We start from the raw sequence: 16,781 nt of genomic DNA on the forward strand, positions 1-16,781 counted from the left end.
CAACCTCATTGTTGTGAATGTGAGCAGCCATCATCAACCTTTGCACTTAAGTAGTAATAATTTAGTCTTGGGTGAAGTATCATTTCAAATGTTGTTACATTTCAAGGCCACCACGCACACATCTGGGTCTCATGGCAGGCCCCAGTTCATTTTCCTACCACTGCTGTAGTCCAAAATTGACTTGTTAGTGATGGAATGAGGAAGATTAACCTTCATGAACCCTAGAAGTTGGAAATCTGACTTTACTGAGGAAAAGGGAATTAATCTGTTTACTTTCTATGTGCAATGATCTGGAAGCCATGCAAGAAGCAGGCCTTTGCCTGGAGGGGTGTGTGTGTCCAAATTTCTTGAGTGAGTGGCCATTATTATGCTTTGATTCCTGGGTATAGGGAGGAATTTTCCATTCTTATCCCAGTGCTGCTTCCCAGCTCTGACATATCCCAAAATTGCTAGCAAGAAGACTTGGGCTGAAACTCTTTTATGAATCTAAATGTGTTCATTAGTTGGGTCTTATATTTGAAGCAAACCTTGTCTAACAAAAGTCTCCAAGAGGTAATTTTTTTGGCTCTTCAGTACAACTTGATCTGGGAGTGGGGAAACTGAAATTTGGGTGTTGGTTGAGCCCCAACTGAGTTGCTATTTTAAAATAAAAGGGCCTTGATAGATTTGCCCCTTTCTTCATTATAGCGAGCACTCTTCCAAGGTTATTTCAAATTCTCCATAGAGTAATTTTGCTACTTGAATGTGGTATTACTGCCAACCTGTTCATTTGCTCTGTGTGTTCTCCTTCAGGTTGCTTTCCTGCTGAAGCCCTTGGCTAGTTTGTGCTGTCCGCTAGACACTGTGCTCCATGCTTTGAGACCAGGAGAGATTTAAAATTCTGAAATGAAGATGGAGGCAGCAGACAAAGTAGAAGAACCCATTGACCCAGAAGTTCCATCAAAACTCCCTGAAAAACAAGAAGCAGCTCTGGGTGAAGAGGGATCTGTAGAATTAGAAATGCATACACAGAAAGAGAGCGGAGCTGCTGTAGAGGATTCAACAGTGCTTGCCTCAATGCCATGCTTGCTGATGGAACTGAGACGAGACTCATCAGAATCTCAGCTAGCATCAACAGAAAGTGACAAACCAACAGCTGGTCGTGTTTACGAGAGTGACTCTTCCAATCATTGCATGCTATCCCCTTCTTCCAGCGGGCACTTGGCTGATTCAGACACTTTGTCTTCCGCTGAAGAGAATGAGCCCAGGCAAGCTGAAGCAACTACAGAGGGAGATGCTTCTGCAATGTCAGGGTCTACTCTTGGGAGGAAATCCAGGCGGTCAAGGTCAGAGAGTGAAACCTCAACAATGGCTGCAAAGAAAAACCGGCAGTCTAGTGATAAGCAGAACGGTCGTGTTGCTAAGGTCAAAGGTCACCGGAGCCAAAAGCACAAAGAGAGAATTCGATTACTGAGGCAGAAACGAGAGGCGGCTGCCCGCAAGAAATACAACCTGCTGCAGGACAGCAGTACCAGTGATAGTGACCTGACCTGTGACTCAAGCACGAGTTCATCAGATGATGATGAAGAAGTTTCAGGGAGCAGCAAGACAATCACTGCAGAGATACCAGGTAGAGGATGTTTTTTAAACTGAACTGATAAAGCTCCTACCATTATTTCTCAGCTGTCCTGCCAAATTTAGAGGAGCGACACTTGAGAAAATATGAATGATAAACTAGGAGAACTGCAGCTCTATATAAATTTGAGGGCTGCAGTGTGTTAAACAATTTAAAGGTGGGTTATGGGGGGTCCTGAACATTCTTATTTGCAGAATTGCAAGTTTTAAAAAAACTGGTAATGGTGAGATAAGTTCCAGTCCCTGCTTTCTGTCCCCCCACCAGTTAACAGTGTGGCTTAGATGGTAATATATAAAACAGCCTAGTTTGCAGCTATTTTATTACAAATGGATTATCCTTTTAAAATACTGCAATTGCTCCTGTATCTATATCTGAGACATCATGGGGCATCTTTCTGCTGTTGGAGAAGACCCCATTCTCTCCAATACATCATTGGCCTGGTTGGCCACTGTGAGAACAGGATGCTGGACTAGATGGGCCACTGGCCTGATCCAGCAGGCTCTTCTTATGTTCTTATTTAATACTGCACTTTCCAACTTCATTTCAATGCATGATAAGTTGGTTCAGCCTTGCTGTGAGTTACGATTAGGTAAGCTGGTTACTGCAGAGCGTATATGAAGAATATTTTGCACATAGATTGCAAATTGCTAGCCTCCACGCTGCCCCTCAGTTTCAGAAACAAGAGAGCTACATTGTCCTCTGTTGCATGGATTGCACAATTACTAATATTTCTTCCTGCTGCATCCATATTGTCTGACTGAGAGGTGAAACATAGTGGCCATTCTTATGATAAAATATTGGAAGGTGCATTTTGGAAAATTTTCCATCTGTTTAGGCCTGCATTATTCCTTTAACCCAAATAGCATGATCAGGAATATGTGTCATCTACTTGACGTATGGTACTTAAAACAACTGCATTTTATAGCAACCTTAAAATAAAATACTATTTGAAAAGCTTTTGGTTTGCCAATCTTTTATGGGTGAACATAACATTTGTTTCTTTGCACAAGAAATAAGGTTTGTAATTAAAATCTGTGTTCTAAGTAAAGCTATTTTTGTACTACGTGGGAAGACTTAAAACTAAAATGCTGTGTTCACAGCTTGACCCTTCAAGTGTTCGTTCTACCAGTGGTAACCTTTCTATGTTTAGTGGATTCTGCCTTTGCCAAATTCCCTGATGTTTTGCTCTAACCATCATGTATGTTTAAAAACAATGCTTAGAGGTGCAGGTTAGTCTTGATACAGTGATTGTGTACATTCTGAGGTAAAAGGGACTCTGAGCCTAAACAGACTGCCTCTTTTGCTGGGCTGCACCATTTCATGTCAAGTAAGTGACGTGCTTCTTCACATAAAATTCTGTTTACTCAAAAAAAACTGGCATGCTGGGAAGAAGGAGTATAGCTCAGTGGTAGAGCATCTGCCTTGCATGCAGACGGTACCAGGTTCAGTCCCCAGCATCTCCAGGTAGAGCTGAGAAGGACTCCTTGTTTGAAACCCTAGAGAGCCACTGGTAGTCACTGCAGACAATACTGAGCTAGATGCACCAACGGTCTGGCTTGGTGTAAGGTAGTTTCCTATGTTTCTACGAAAACCCAGAGAGCCAGTGCCAGTCATTGTAGAATGAAGTTTAGATGGGCCAATTGTCTGAGACAGCTTCATGCGTCCCTAAGTATCCAAACTAGCCCTTTTTCATGACATTCTAGTTTTGAACAGAAAATATTTTATGAGGGGTAGCACTATTTATTCATTTATTAGGTTTATATCCCATCCTTTCTTGCAGTAGGAGCCCCGGGCAGCATTACACCCACGATCTGAAACAATACAGTCTCACAACAGATATATTACAAAGTGGGGCATTCTGCTAGTCTGGCTTAGAGCTAACACAGTGTGGCATTAACTTAAAATCTGTGGGGCAAGCTAGCTCATTCCATTGACTTGTTGCCCATATGCTATCTTGCAAGGGAACATGTGGCCAGGTGTAAAGTACTGGCAGGCAGCAGAGAACTTTGGGAGCAATGGAGATAGATGTTTAATGTCAGCTGCCTAAAGTAAGGAGGTCTCTAGTACGAACTGTTCTGTGCTGTCTAAACCAGTGGTTTCCAAACCTTCCCCCCCCCCCACACGGTCCACTTGACAATTGCTGAGGGTCTTGGCGGACCACTTAATGATTTTTCTGCCCATTGTGGCAATTTCACTGCGCCATGGTAGATGCTGCATGATTTTTAATTGTCTTTATTTGCATCTTTTCTTTCTTGTATATTTTATTGTATTGTATAGAATTTAGATTGCAATATAATAAAATGCAATATAAGAAGCAAGAGAAGCAATTAAAAATCAGTTAAAATCAATATGAATATTTACTTTGATGGATGTGCTGTCTCCTGTCTTCAACCACAAATCCACAGACATGCCACGGACAACCTGAATGAAGTCCATGGACCACAGTTTGGGAACCAACCCTTGCTCTAAACCATCCTTGGTAGGACACAGAATACTGAAGGGCCATCTCATTCAAATGTTTCTAGACAAGCTCTTAAGTTAGCTTCTTCCTGCTGAAGGATATGGAAGAGTAGCAAGTTCACATCACAGCCTCTTCACAGCGATGGTGTGATATGGCCTCCATTAACAGAGCTTCTATCTGACACATGTTGCTATAGGTATATTGATTGGTTGGCACTTACTATGAAGCAAAGCAATTCAGTCTAGACAAGTGAAGATTCCTCCTCCCTCTGTGCCTTTGCAGTTTGAGATGCAGTCCCTTTGCCTTGCTTATTCTATAAATATGAAAACTACTAAGAGAATGGAATAGTGGTTCTCTAGGAAAGTGTGACTGTCAGTCTAAGGGCAGAGGTTTTTCCCCATTACATTTCTGTTTTAGAGAACCAACTGGGTCAAGTATTGGAGGTTACAAATCTCATGAGCGGAAGCAGTGCTCAAATGATAGTATCAGAAACCTGCAGAACATCTTTGCACTTTTTTTTAAGCCTAGGAGAGAGTCTCTCAATTTAAAGGGAGACAAGAAACAAAAAAAGAGAGAAATGGAATAGCTGAGTGAAAAGTACATAATATGTACCTGCTTGTCTACATTTTAGATAGTTTTGGCTGTAAATAGGAGACCAATAGTGTACCCTAAAATAAGTTGGAAAACATTTAGTATTACTCTGCATAGTACTTAGAAGAAATTGTTGTAAATAATATGCACATGGGGTTGTGGATCCTAGTGCTTTGCCTTATGTTCAGTCGCATGTATTTGATTTCATTTATATCCCCTAAAAATATCAAGACCACCTTTGTAAAGATGAGACCTAGGCAGAGTTACAACAATGTCAGTTTGTATACGCACTGTTTGTATTGAGCAGTTTTCCATTTCTTAATTTTAAGCTAGGTTTAGTGGCCTGCAAAGCCATCAGTAAAAGTGGAGATGAGTAAGAATCAGGGTTCAGACTGAGGCCTGTTAACAGTGCAGCACCAAGTAAAAATACATTTTCAGATTATTCAAACTGCAAAAAAGAATGTCTGAAATTCACTGACAGTGTCCTTTGGAAATTTGAATGAATGCAGCTTCTGCTTAAAAAGCATTAACTATACCTTAGGGTTTTTGCCTGCCTTTCTGTAGCTACTATACCAGATATTCTTGTTTAAATTGGAAATTAATTTCTTCCCTTAATCTATCAGTACTGCAAACCATTTTGGGGAAAAAATAATCTTCAGCCATATTAGCAGGGTTTAACAATCTTGCCAGTGGCAAGCTGGATGGGCCTTAGGTGTAGTTCCAGTGCTGGAGCTACAAAGGGGTGGTGGTGATCCCTGCCCCTCCCAGCCCCAAGCATAGACAAAAGTCTATAGTTTTGTTTTAGTTACATTTGTGTTGGGCACAAGCAGCAAACTACTCCTCTCCTCTTTGGCTCCAAGCTGGAGGTTGATAGTGCTGCAGACATATTGATTTGTGTCTTCTGGAACTTAGCCCTCCAGCTACCAAAAGGCATAGAGGCTTGTGTCTGTACTTTTTGGGTAGCTGGAGCTCCAGCTGCCCAGTAGAGGCAGAGAGAGCTTGCATGCCTTCACCATCCCTCACCTGCTCCAAGCTGGAGAAGAACAGCAGAGCTTTGTGAAACATAGCATGAGGTCATGGACAAGATTCCATCCCTTGGGGCTGTGGTGTGTCTTGGCAGAATTTGGTTGATTGCCAAAGCCCTTCAGAATATGTTAATTCCTGCATTTTAGGTCCATCTACTGGGATAATTCAGAGGAACTTTATCCTTTGTGTGTGTGTGTGTTTGTGCATGTGTGCATATATGTGCATACATGCTCAAAAATGGAAAGAGGAAAAGGAAATATGTGACCAAGATTTTATTATTTATTTATAATATTTTCATGCCATCTGTAAAGGTAAGAATCCCAAGACATTTCACAAAATGTAGAATAGACAAAGAGCTATGTGTACCTTATGCAACAGGGCATTCCATAGGGATGGGGCCACCACAGAAAATGCCCGGTCTCCCATCTATGCAAACCTGGTAGATCTTACTGACAGGTACCTGAGGAGGTCATCTGTCGTCAATCTTAGGTCCATACAGTCAGTTTCATATAGGTGCATGTGGTCTTTTAAATAACCTGATCCTATCTGTTCAGGGCTTTAACAGTAATCACCAGGACTTTAAACTGGACCCAGAAATATACCAGCAATCAATGTAGCTGGTACAGGATCAGTGTTATATATTCTGTTCTCTTAGACCCCCACAAGCAACCGAGCGGCTATATTCTACACTAGCTGAAGCTTCCAAACCATCTTAAAGATAGTAGAGCAAGTTAAGTTAGTCTAGTCTGGATGCAAGCAGGGCATGAATGACTGTAGCAGGGTTTACTTTCTCCAGATGGGAATGCAGCTGGTGAAGCGACTGAAACTGATATTAGGCACCCCTAGTAACCGATGTCACCTGTGCCTTCTTAGATACTGCCAAGTCCATGAGCACCTAAGCTGAAAACTTAGTACTTCAGGGGAAGTGCAACTCCATATAGCACCAGTCTCACATTTCCATTCTCATCACCAGGTTTTTCTGCCCATGGTACCTCAGTTTTGTCTGCATTAAGCCTTAACTTGTTTGCCCTAGAATCATAGAATAGTAGAGTTGGAAGGGGCCTACAAGGCCATTGAGTCCAACCCCCTGCTCAATGCAGGAATCCAAATCAAAGCATTCCCGACAGATGGCTGTCCAGCTGCCTCTTGAATGCCTCCAATGTCGGAGAGCCCACTACCTCTCTAGGGAATTGGTTCCATTAGCGTATGGCTCTAACAGTTAGGAAGTTTTTCCTGATGTCCAGTCGAAATCTGGCTTCCTGCAACTTGAGCCCATTATTCCGTGTCCTGCACTCTGGGACGATTGAGAAGAGATCCCGGCCCTCCTCTATGTGACAACCTTTCATGTACTTGAAGAGTGCTATCATATCTCCCCTCAGTCTTCTCTTCTCCAGGCTAAACATGCACAGTTCTTTCAGCCTCTCCTCATAGGGCTTTGTCCAGTTTTTCTGCATCCTTGAAGTATGGAGACCAGAACTGGACACAGTACTCAAGATGAGGCCTAACCAGTGCTGAATAGAGGGGAACTAGTACTTCACGTGATTTGGAAACTATACTTCTGTTAATGCAGCCAATATAGCATTTGCTTTTTTTGCAGCCACATCACACTGTTGGCTCATATTCAGCTTGTGATCAATGACACAAGCATGCATTCCAAAACTTTCTACAGGTACCTGTTTAGACTGTTCACAACCATAAACTCCCTGGGACTATTTGGAAGAAATGAAAGGTGGAGCTGCATGTTGTCTGCATATTGATGATGCTGTAACCCAAGCATACAGATTACTTCTTCAGACAGCTTTGTTTATTTATTTAAAGCATTTATATACTGCTTAACCATTTGCACTTCTAAGTGATGTACATTAAAAATGAACAAAAACACCAGTACTACAGTCACACAACTGGAGAAATGATGTATACACAAATACATGATTTATGGAGACACCTAAACAGCCAGCAAAGTACAGAACTAGTACATAGCAAATGTTAATGAAAATTTAACAAATAGGCACTAAGATTAAAACATGCTATGTTAGACACCACATTAATAGATATGCTGTATACAGAGAAGTAGACATAGATCATGATGTGAACATAGATCTTAGCATAGATCGTTACAGGATGCTGGTATAATCCGGGATCCAAAGCGCTTGTTCAAAAATTAAAGATCTTTCTAGTACAATCTCAGCAACTGTAAAAAATGGTATATACCCTATTTAAAGTTACACATTTCAACTATAAACATGTTTTATAATGTTAGTACAAATACTTAAATGGACAATGGGAGGTGTCAATTTAGAAGTTGTGTACACTCACCACCCCAGAAACAATACACATCTCATACAGTGTGTGTTGTTTTTGAGGCAGTGAGCTTGCAAAACTTTTAAACTGATATCTCTCATTTTCCATTTTAGTATTCATACTAAAGCCATAAAATAGGTTTATACTGGAAATGTATAGCTTCGTATGGGGTATATGTCATTTTTTACAGTTACTGAGATTGTACTAGAAAGATTGTTAAATTCTGAAGAAGCACTCATTGCAAAACAGGATTGTTAGACACCTTTGGAGGATCCCCCAATCTTTCAGAGCAGGCTTTGTGGTGGCATAGGGGGCTATGGGGGTAAAGGAGGAATTATGGAATTGCCCCTTTCACCCATTATGAATTCGGAAGTCCTTTATCTCTGGTAAATCAACATCATCAATATCTGGACCACTTGGGGGTTTTGTTGATTGAGCAGTTTTGAAGCCTATTGATGAGAAGGATCAGAAGACACTTGTTGGTTCTGTAATTTTATGAAGTACTGGCTCATCCCACTTTTGCTCCACATGTGTAATCTTGTAAATCATGGCAGATTAGTGTAGTTTTTTTGTGTTTCAAAGAAAGGGCAGAGCTTGGAAAAGTTACTTTTTTGAACTACAACTCCCATCAGCCCAATCCAGTGGCCATGCTGGCTGGGGCTGATGGGAGTTGTAGTTCAAAAAAGTAACTTTTCCAGGCTCTGAAGGAAGTGCCCCTTTGTCCCTGTTCTCATCCTGGCTTTACAGGTTCCCTTAAAAGCCCGAAGAATCCTTTTTCTGAAAAGCTGGGAGGAGGTTGTTCCTTGTTAAGTAGAACTTTTGAGTTGTCTGGAGCAATAATTCTTCTGTATTCCTAGCACAGAACAGGGGGAGGAGGAGAGGAGAGAAGATGGGCCAGACCTGAGAAGAAATCTGAACCAAGCGTTTCACTTCAAAAGCAGCTGCTGCTGTTATAGAATGCCAGATTTGTGAGAATAAGCCGAAAGACAGGTCTCCCTATGTATAGTTTGCCTCTGATCTTTCTAGTCTTTGTAGCATCTCACCCTGAAAGTAGAGACACATTACTTCAATGTAATGAATGCCTCCTATAATAAAACTCTAGATGTTTTGTTCCTATAAGGATAGTAGGTGTAGGTTTTGAACATTTTAACATATGGCTTCAAGAAAAAGCAATTTTTTGGATTTCATGTCATACTCTTATTGTTTGCCACTGAAAAAGAACTCAAAAGCTAGTCTACACACTATAATTCCTCAGTGAAGGTATCCCCATTATGTTCTTGTGATAGGTCCCCCCGTAGCGCCAGATTAATGAGTGATGCCCCTCCCCATGCTCTAGCAAACTCAGCTAGGGACTTTTGAATCAAGTGAGAAGCTCCAGTATTCTTCACTTACTGTCAGTTCACAGTGTCAGAATGGATGCCCAGTTGAATTCCTAAATTTATATTTCCCCCAAAATGTGCAGGCAAGTCCCAAACCAATAATATTTTGCTGATTCCTTGCCACTCACGATTAGAAATTCTCCATGGTTCGCCTATGCCTCTCAGTCTTTCCTTTCTCAGGCTTACATCCCCTTCCTATATTTAACTTGTGTCACCTCATTCTTCGCCAAAATATTTTGAATTCTTTGATAACCTATGTACTACCATTAGAATACAGAATGGAAATTGCATTTACACAAACTTAACATGAGTTGTAAGGGTTTTCCTTGAGCATGCTTGGGATCTTCTCATTGCTGCTTAGAGTTGTGGTTCTGACTACCTGCGGGAGCAATTTTTCACCCACAAGGTCCACATACAGGTCTCTATGTTTCGGGATTTCCCCCTTAAAACAGGATAAGCAAAAGACCCAGATATCTCCCTCTGAATGGAAGGGCTCTTTCCATTTGCAGATGAGTCTCTGATCTAGCAGAGGCTCCCACTGTCCTAACTCAACGCTCCTTGAGATGGAATACAAGAAGGTAGTTTTCACCAGAGCTTCCCTTCTGCGGCAGCCCCCCCCCCACTACCTCTCACATTCCTTTGGAGGATCCCCCAATCTTTCAGAGCAGGCTTTGTGGTGGCATAGGGGGCTATGGGGGTAAAGGAGGAATTATGGAATTGCCCCTTTCACCCATGGAAGCATTACCAGAGTTCTGTAGACAAGTCTGGTTCCAGCCCTGTTTCTCTTTGGCATAATCAGTTGTGTTTCCCCTTCTACCCTCAGCAGTTAATGATAAGATTATATCAAGGTAATTCAAATTGATAGAATCAAGTCCATAGAGGTTTCCCAAAATCTAGTAGCCATGAGAGAGGAACAGAATCATAGAATAGTAGAGTTGGAAGGGGCCTGTAAGGCCATCAAGTCCAACCCCCTGCTCAATGCAGGAATCCAAATCAAAGCATTCCTGACAGATGGCTGTCCAGGTGCCTCTTGAATGCCTCCAGTGTCAGAGAAACCACTACCTCTCTAGGTAATTGGTTCCATTGTTGTATGGAATCTTTATGCCCAGAGGCAGTAGATATATCTGATTACCAGATGATGTAAACCAGGGGTTGCCAACATTTTTGGACCAGAGGGCACATTTCACATTTTGAGGCCTGGGGATGCCAGTCACAAAATAGCTACCATGTAGGCATGGCATAACACAAAAATAGGGAGAAGTCATGGTGACATTTTCCCCACAATTGTATTTCTATATTAGAAAAGGCTTGACCTGTTAAAATTCTACCTGTTGAATTTCTGCCTGCAATACAGATGTTAAATGCACAACAATTCCGTTTTTGCCCAATACCAACCTTAAACCAAAGCCTAGGCTGCCAGCCTGTATCCGCTTACCTGGAAGTAAGTCCCATTAAACACAAAGGCTTACTTCTGAGTAGAAGTACAATGTATCCCATTGTACTGTAAGTTAACTATAGAGTGAATTCTTAATGAGTCCTGGGTCTTTAGCTCCTGCAAAACAGATGTGCCTAAGCCTCTTTGCAAAGTTTTCACATGTTCCTTCTTGGGGGGGAGGCAGATTCTTTAACATTCACCCACACTTACTGTGTAGTAGTATTTGCAGACAATAACTTCTCGGCACTATCTGATCTCTGGATCAGCACAGGAAACATGCACCTTGGTTGTTAGGGGAAAAGGAAGGGCAAACTGTAGTGATTCCAATGACTAGAAAAAAAGACAGAAGCAGGAAAGTTGTACTAAGACACAGGGCAAAACAGCAGCTCTTTAGGACCCTAGGGATTCCTACAACTCACTTATCAATCACAGCTCTGACTTCACTCATTGGCTGATAATACTGACAGGCAGGAACAACCAGGTTGGTTCATTTCACAGAAATCACTTAGAAGGATGCTTGTACATTTTCCTCCAAAATGTTCTTTCTAGGAGGACTAGAGACTTTATAAAATGAAAGCTAAGATTCTGGGTTATCTGCTAGGGGCCCCACTGAAGGCCTTTGTGGGTGCCGTGGTACCCATGGGTGACCCTGATGTAGAGAGACAGTCAGGAATAGCCATCACCATATTACCTGGCTTGTGAGATCCCGGATTGGAAACAGAATGCTGAACTAGATAGACCATGGTCTAATCCAGCAAGACCGCTCTTGTATTCTTACATGATACTTAGGTGAAATCTGCATAAAATTAATTTGAGTGTTAATAATATTAATATAAAATAAGATTCTGATTCTTACAAAGTTATGCTACTTTGGCTTTTGTTCAACAGTGAAGACACCAAAGTTATCTATAGGAATGGGATTGGCTTCACTTCTTGAAAAACATTTTGAAAGCCAAAAGAGTCTAGCAATCATGTTGGAGGTGTGTGGGTGGCTTATGAACGTGCATTTGGGCACTACTTGTCTGGGATTGTATATACCTGACCAGTTAGAGCAAGTATATAGCTTGTTCATGCTCGCATGCCTTAATGTCTGGATATGATTATCTTTTCTTTAATGATGTCTTATGCAATGGCCTCAATGTCTTTAAAGCTGGCTTCAGTCGTGCTGGGGGATCTGGAGGAGCGACCAGGGAAATTCCAGGATTGCTTGACAGGGGCACCGTGTGGGATAGGAACTGCATAGGCAGTGTCCTGGAAGAGGCCATGAACTGCTTTGCCGAGATGCAGAGGCAGACAGAGGAGAAGTTTCGCATGTGGATAGAAAAGTTAACCCGCCTTGACACAGATGAAGAAAGCAAGCAGCAACTGGAACCCAGGGAACCTAAAGTACAATTAGCTGGCCAAAGAATCTCCCCAGCTACTCAGGCAGGGGTATTTATGCAGGTGCCTGATAGCCAAGTGCTTCCGCAGCCGTCCTTTAATTCTTACATCAGCTGTCAAAGTGCAGATGCGACAACTTTTAATAACAATTTCCCAACTGTCTTTCCTGAAAATGGGAATATCACAGAACCCAACTTGAATCAATCACAAACTTAACATGGTTCCCAGACCTTTGCTGTTGACCTTTATTGAACTGCAAAAGCTGACATTTGTGTTCCATATGAGTTTTTGGTTCCTTGCTTAGACTCTTTAACAAGCCAATGTTGGTTTTTTTAAAAAGACAACCACAGATATGTACTTGGGTTGCCATTAAAATGCTTCTCTCCAGCTTACCATCACCAAAGCTTATCAAGATACAATTTTAGCAATCTTTTTGTGTGTGTCTTACTGTAGGAGCAATCAATGTATTCCTTTGTATGCTCCTTTTGCATGCCAAAAGTGTTTATATGTGGAAATACAAATTTGGAATTGAAAACAGCCTTATGTACCCAGCCAGTATGTCCTGTGAATATTTTTTTAAACTAATGCTAGTATCTAGATTGTGCAGCTTAAACAGGATTATTATATATTGCTCGTCATATTTTATTGTTTTTCCTCCAATCCTATTGGTCTGAAATTGACCACTCTATGAACTGAATAGATTTGATAAGCCAATATTCATATCCCCTTTTTAGCTTTTATTTTTCTCACACAAGTGTTTGTGTTTGCAACATTTAAGAAGCGTGTGTTTTAGTAAAAACTCATATTACCTAATGACCACAGGTTCTGAGAGAGAGTTAGAAGCAACAGGTCTGTCTACCTTGGGTCACACTAACTTTTAGGAAATTGGAAGTTTTGAATAAAAGAAGTTGAATAAGGTTTTATTGTACAAGCATGCTTGCTTTAAACTTATATCACCTATCCAAACAAACAGAAAAATAGTGCTCTGTGTGTGTGTGTTTATATATGACCAGACCGCATTTTCATGCTTCCACTAAGCTCCAGAGTCTGTATTGAACAAAAATTAGGTTAAGGGGCTTTTGACTTCTACCACGAATAAAGAATCAAAGCTCATTGACCGCAATCCAGATAGTCACTTTAGGCAGCACATGCAAGTTCTTGTGTATGAGCATCCAATCAGCTTTTCCTCCAATCAGCAGCTCCTTGTGCTGTGTGACACTTTTTTTTAAACTCACCTGCATACCATGCTTGCCTTCCTAATCCTGAAGCTAGACTACTGAATGGCTTGTTCTAGTGACAGTGCAAAAGCTTCAGGTGGGCAAAATGCTGTAGTCTGCTGACAGTGGGGACAGTGGAAGCACATTGTGCCACTGCTCTGGATCCCAGTTGGGTTCAATTCATGGTGATGACTAAAGCCTGAAACATTCTGGATCTAGTATCCCTAAGAGACAACGTTCTTCTTTATTTCCCACTACTGTATTTAAGGGGTTGGAACCCCTCCATGTACCAAGTCAGAACTGCAGGATGCAGTTTGGCATTCGTGGTGATTGCCTCTCAGCTTTTGAATTCTCTTCCCCTTGAGACTCACCCAAGCCTGTTTGTCTTCTGGAACCTGTATAAGCCATTTTTATTCAAACTAGGTCTTGGTGGCTAGGGATATGGTAGAATTCGTACATCTTACCTGCTCTATGCTCTTTGGATGAGAGAGACTGTATCTCCTAAAAATGTAAATTTAACGGGGCAGGGGGTGCGCGCACATGTTGAAAGCTCCAGTATGTGGTGTGTGTTGCATGACTTTCTGGATGGTGGCCATTGTTTTAATCCATGTTTCAGTTAAAGCATTTTCAAAACCACCCTCTAAGGAATCACTGAACAATATGCCTAACCTCCTCTGGTTGGGAATCTCTAAGCATTATTTCAGATATTGTAATTTGCAGATTTGGGAACTTGTATCTGGGAAATCTGTGTTGAGTAATGAAGCTTATAAATTTGGTGGTTAGATGAGCTTTGTTCTCATCATAGAAATGGAAAGTTTTCAGTGTTCTTTCTGCGGTTGGGCGTTCACATGGAAATAATTTATGTTGCTTACAAAATGTACATGTAGCTCTGCATCACCCCTTCCCTTGTGATGAAGGCAGACAAAGATCAAAATAATATTGCTTGTAGTTTGAATTATCTAATAAGTAATCTGAGCAAAAGATTGAGCATCTGTTTTAGATTCGCAGTGTAAACCTGAGCATGTTTACTCAGAAATAAATCCCACTAAGATCAGTAGAACTTTCAAATAATTGTGCTTAGGACTGCCACTTTAAAATTGCAATTGCAGACCTTGGCCACGATCCAAAGGACAGTGTGACTATTTCTGCATGGCAAAAGACTGTTTTTCTCCAACAGTTCCTTCCTGTACCCCATGGCAAACTACTCATGGAATTCAAGGGCCTTTTAAAAGCTGGTTGTGATGTGACATGCTGTTCAAGGACAAACATTCAAAAATCACAGTAGACATATCCAAGACCTTGGGTGGCTAGAGTAATTCTTTGGATCCCTGCGTTTTATTGCAGTTTCCACCTATCGTGGTTGAAACTAGGACCTTTTAATTTCTTTCGGAGGTACATCAATGTGTCTGCTCATTGTCCTTTCCCCTTTTCTAATGTCACATCTGATTTTATGAAAGTAAAATGACTTTTACAAACATGTATGTGTATTTTCTGCCCTATCTTCTACACAATGTCTTCTAAGGAGAAAAGTTGCTTTTAAAAAGCTGTATTTTCAGGGTAACTGTTGAAAGGCTATGCAGGATGTAATTTTATGTAAAAGCAAATATGAATGGTTTCTAAAGCAATTTTGGTGTTAAATCTTTCCATGTATAACTTTTATATAAGTGTTTTCATGTAAATTTGATATCTTCCTAATATGAAATCATGTGTATACTTAATGGGATTGTTTTCAAACAGTAGGGTAATTTTATTATGACACATCTTTTTCCTTTCTTTTTGTTTTTTGCCTCGAATAAAATGTTATGAATTTTCCCTTACCTGCTTTAAAAGTTAAGAAATTACTGTGATTATTTTGTTGAAGTTAATATGTACCCCCTTTCTAATATTGATAGACATCTAAGCATTTAGAAATATGTTCAGAACTGCATGCCAACTTTACAGGGCTTTCCAAGCATGCAGGGGCTACTTTTTTATGTAGAGCATCATCGCCTCAAGCATGCTCTAAAGAAGATTTTTTAAATGAATGATACAGGTGTTTTAGAAACTTAGTTCTGAGTCAGGTTCTGCCATAGATTTCTTACAGTGTAGTAGTTTTGAATAGATTCTAAAATAATCGTAACTGTCTAAAATCCTGTTAACAGAATGTTTATTTTATTTTTATGCTCTAACCAATCCCTAGAAATCTTTCAAAAATTAATATTGAAAATAGATGGAGTTTTACTGAAGACCCTCAAGTCTTTTGATGATTATGAATAATTATGTTTAGAGTTCTGTTGATGCATTACTTGTGCAAAGCATAATCACATTTGTTTTCTGTAAAATCTTGTGGTTTCTCTACAGTGTCACCATTTGGTGGCATGGTAGTACTTTTTGTTAAAACTCAGTGTGTGATCAGAGACTATAATTTGGTGGCCACTGAGTCAGTAAGATGTAATGCCATTTCCTTATTAGGCATGGTTAAGAGATCAGAAGGCAGCTTACCTTCTCAGAAGCAACCCCCCTTTCCCTTGCCACATTAATTGTGGTTAAGGGAAATGCCACAACTGATCACAGCCATGGGTACTCTAATTACAGTTTAATACTGCTATCAGATCCTGGTTCAACAGGAACTGTGGCTCGTGTTAACCAGGAGTAAGACTGGTGACATCTTCATTGCCCGTAATTGAGGCAAGAAGAGGGAATTTGCTCCTCTGGAAAGAGTGGGAAGGAAGGAGTGCCCACATTCACAACTGTCTCCTGATCCCTTAAGCATGGTTAAGAGGGAACTAACTTTTCTCTCTGCTCTTCTTCAATCGGACCAGTGAGTATCTTTGCCACCAATTGCAAAGTGTTATGTGGAGCTGCTAGCATCCACCAGGAATTTGTGTGGGGGGGTTAACCTGTGTGTTTATCTCTTTTTATCTGTAAGGTTTTGTGAAAATAAAAAATATTATTAGTAATGCAATAGATGGAATATGTCCTGATGGTGTATTAGAAACAAAGGAGCAGCTTGAAAATTTGGCACCCAAATAATTTGTGAGAAACCTTATTTCTAGACAAATATGTAATTACTTGTTTCAGGTTTTCATTCCTGCCCGTTTATGTGTGAAGCAAGTGACATCTTACACAAGGGCTTTTTATGCTGATTTCATAGTATGTAAATTCAGTAAATAAAGGCAACATTTTAATCTGTAGTGTAGGAAAGGTGCTAGGTTAGCTGCAGCTCTGGCAGAACACTATTGGCATCAGAACCACATTTAACCAACCTCTCTGCCACCCCCTTCACTCTCTCCTTGTATATTTACCTTTGTCTTTATCTTTTGTGGAAGCTACTTCAGTATATGTCACTCTGGTAATGTCAGATGTTCTAGGCCACCTGTGGTCCTCCAGATACTGT

The 16,781-nt window shown here is 40.7% G+C and overlaps 1 protein-coding gene across 6 annotated transcripts in view; it reads left to right on the forward strand.

Annotated features, from left to right (window-relative positions):
- ARK2N (arkadia (RNF111) N-terminal like PKA signaling regulator 2N) overlaps positions 1-16,781 on the forward strand; it is an 83,859-nt gene that overhangs the window by 41,628 nt on the left and 25,450 nt on the right. For 5 of the 6 annotated variants that reach the window (XM_061613677.1, XM_061613669.1, XM_061613683.1 and 2 more), the window contains one exon: positions 793-1,609. In XM_061613677.1, coding sequence (XP_061469661.1) covers positions 886-1,609 — 724 coding nt within the window. In that variant the 5' untranslated portion in view covers positions 793-885. Of the gene's footprint in view, positions 1-792; positions 1,610-11,958; positions 15,006-16,781 lie in introns of those variants that run through there. The other variant, XM_061613704.1, reaches the window with a different exon arrangement.

This window comes from Rhineura floridana, chromosome 1, assembly GCF_030035675.1.
Source record: "Rhineura floridana isolate rRhiFlo1 chromosome 1, rRhiFlo1.hap2, whole genome shotgun sequence".
Taxonomy (NCBI): Eukaryota; Metazoa; Chordata; class Lepidosauria; order Squamata; family Rhineuridae; genus Rhineura; species Rhineura floridana.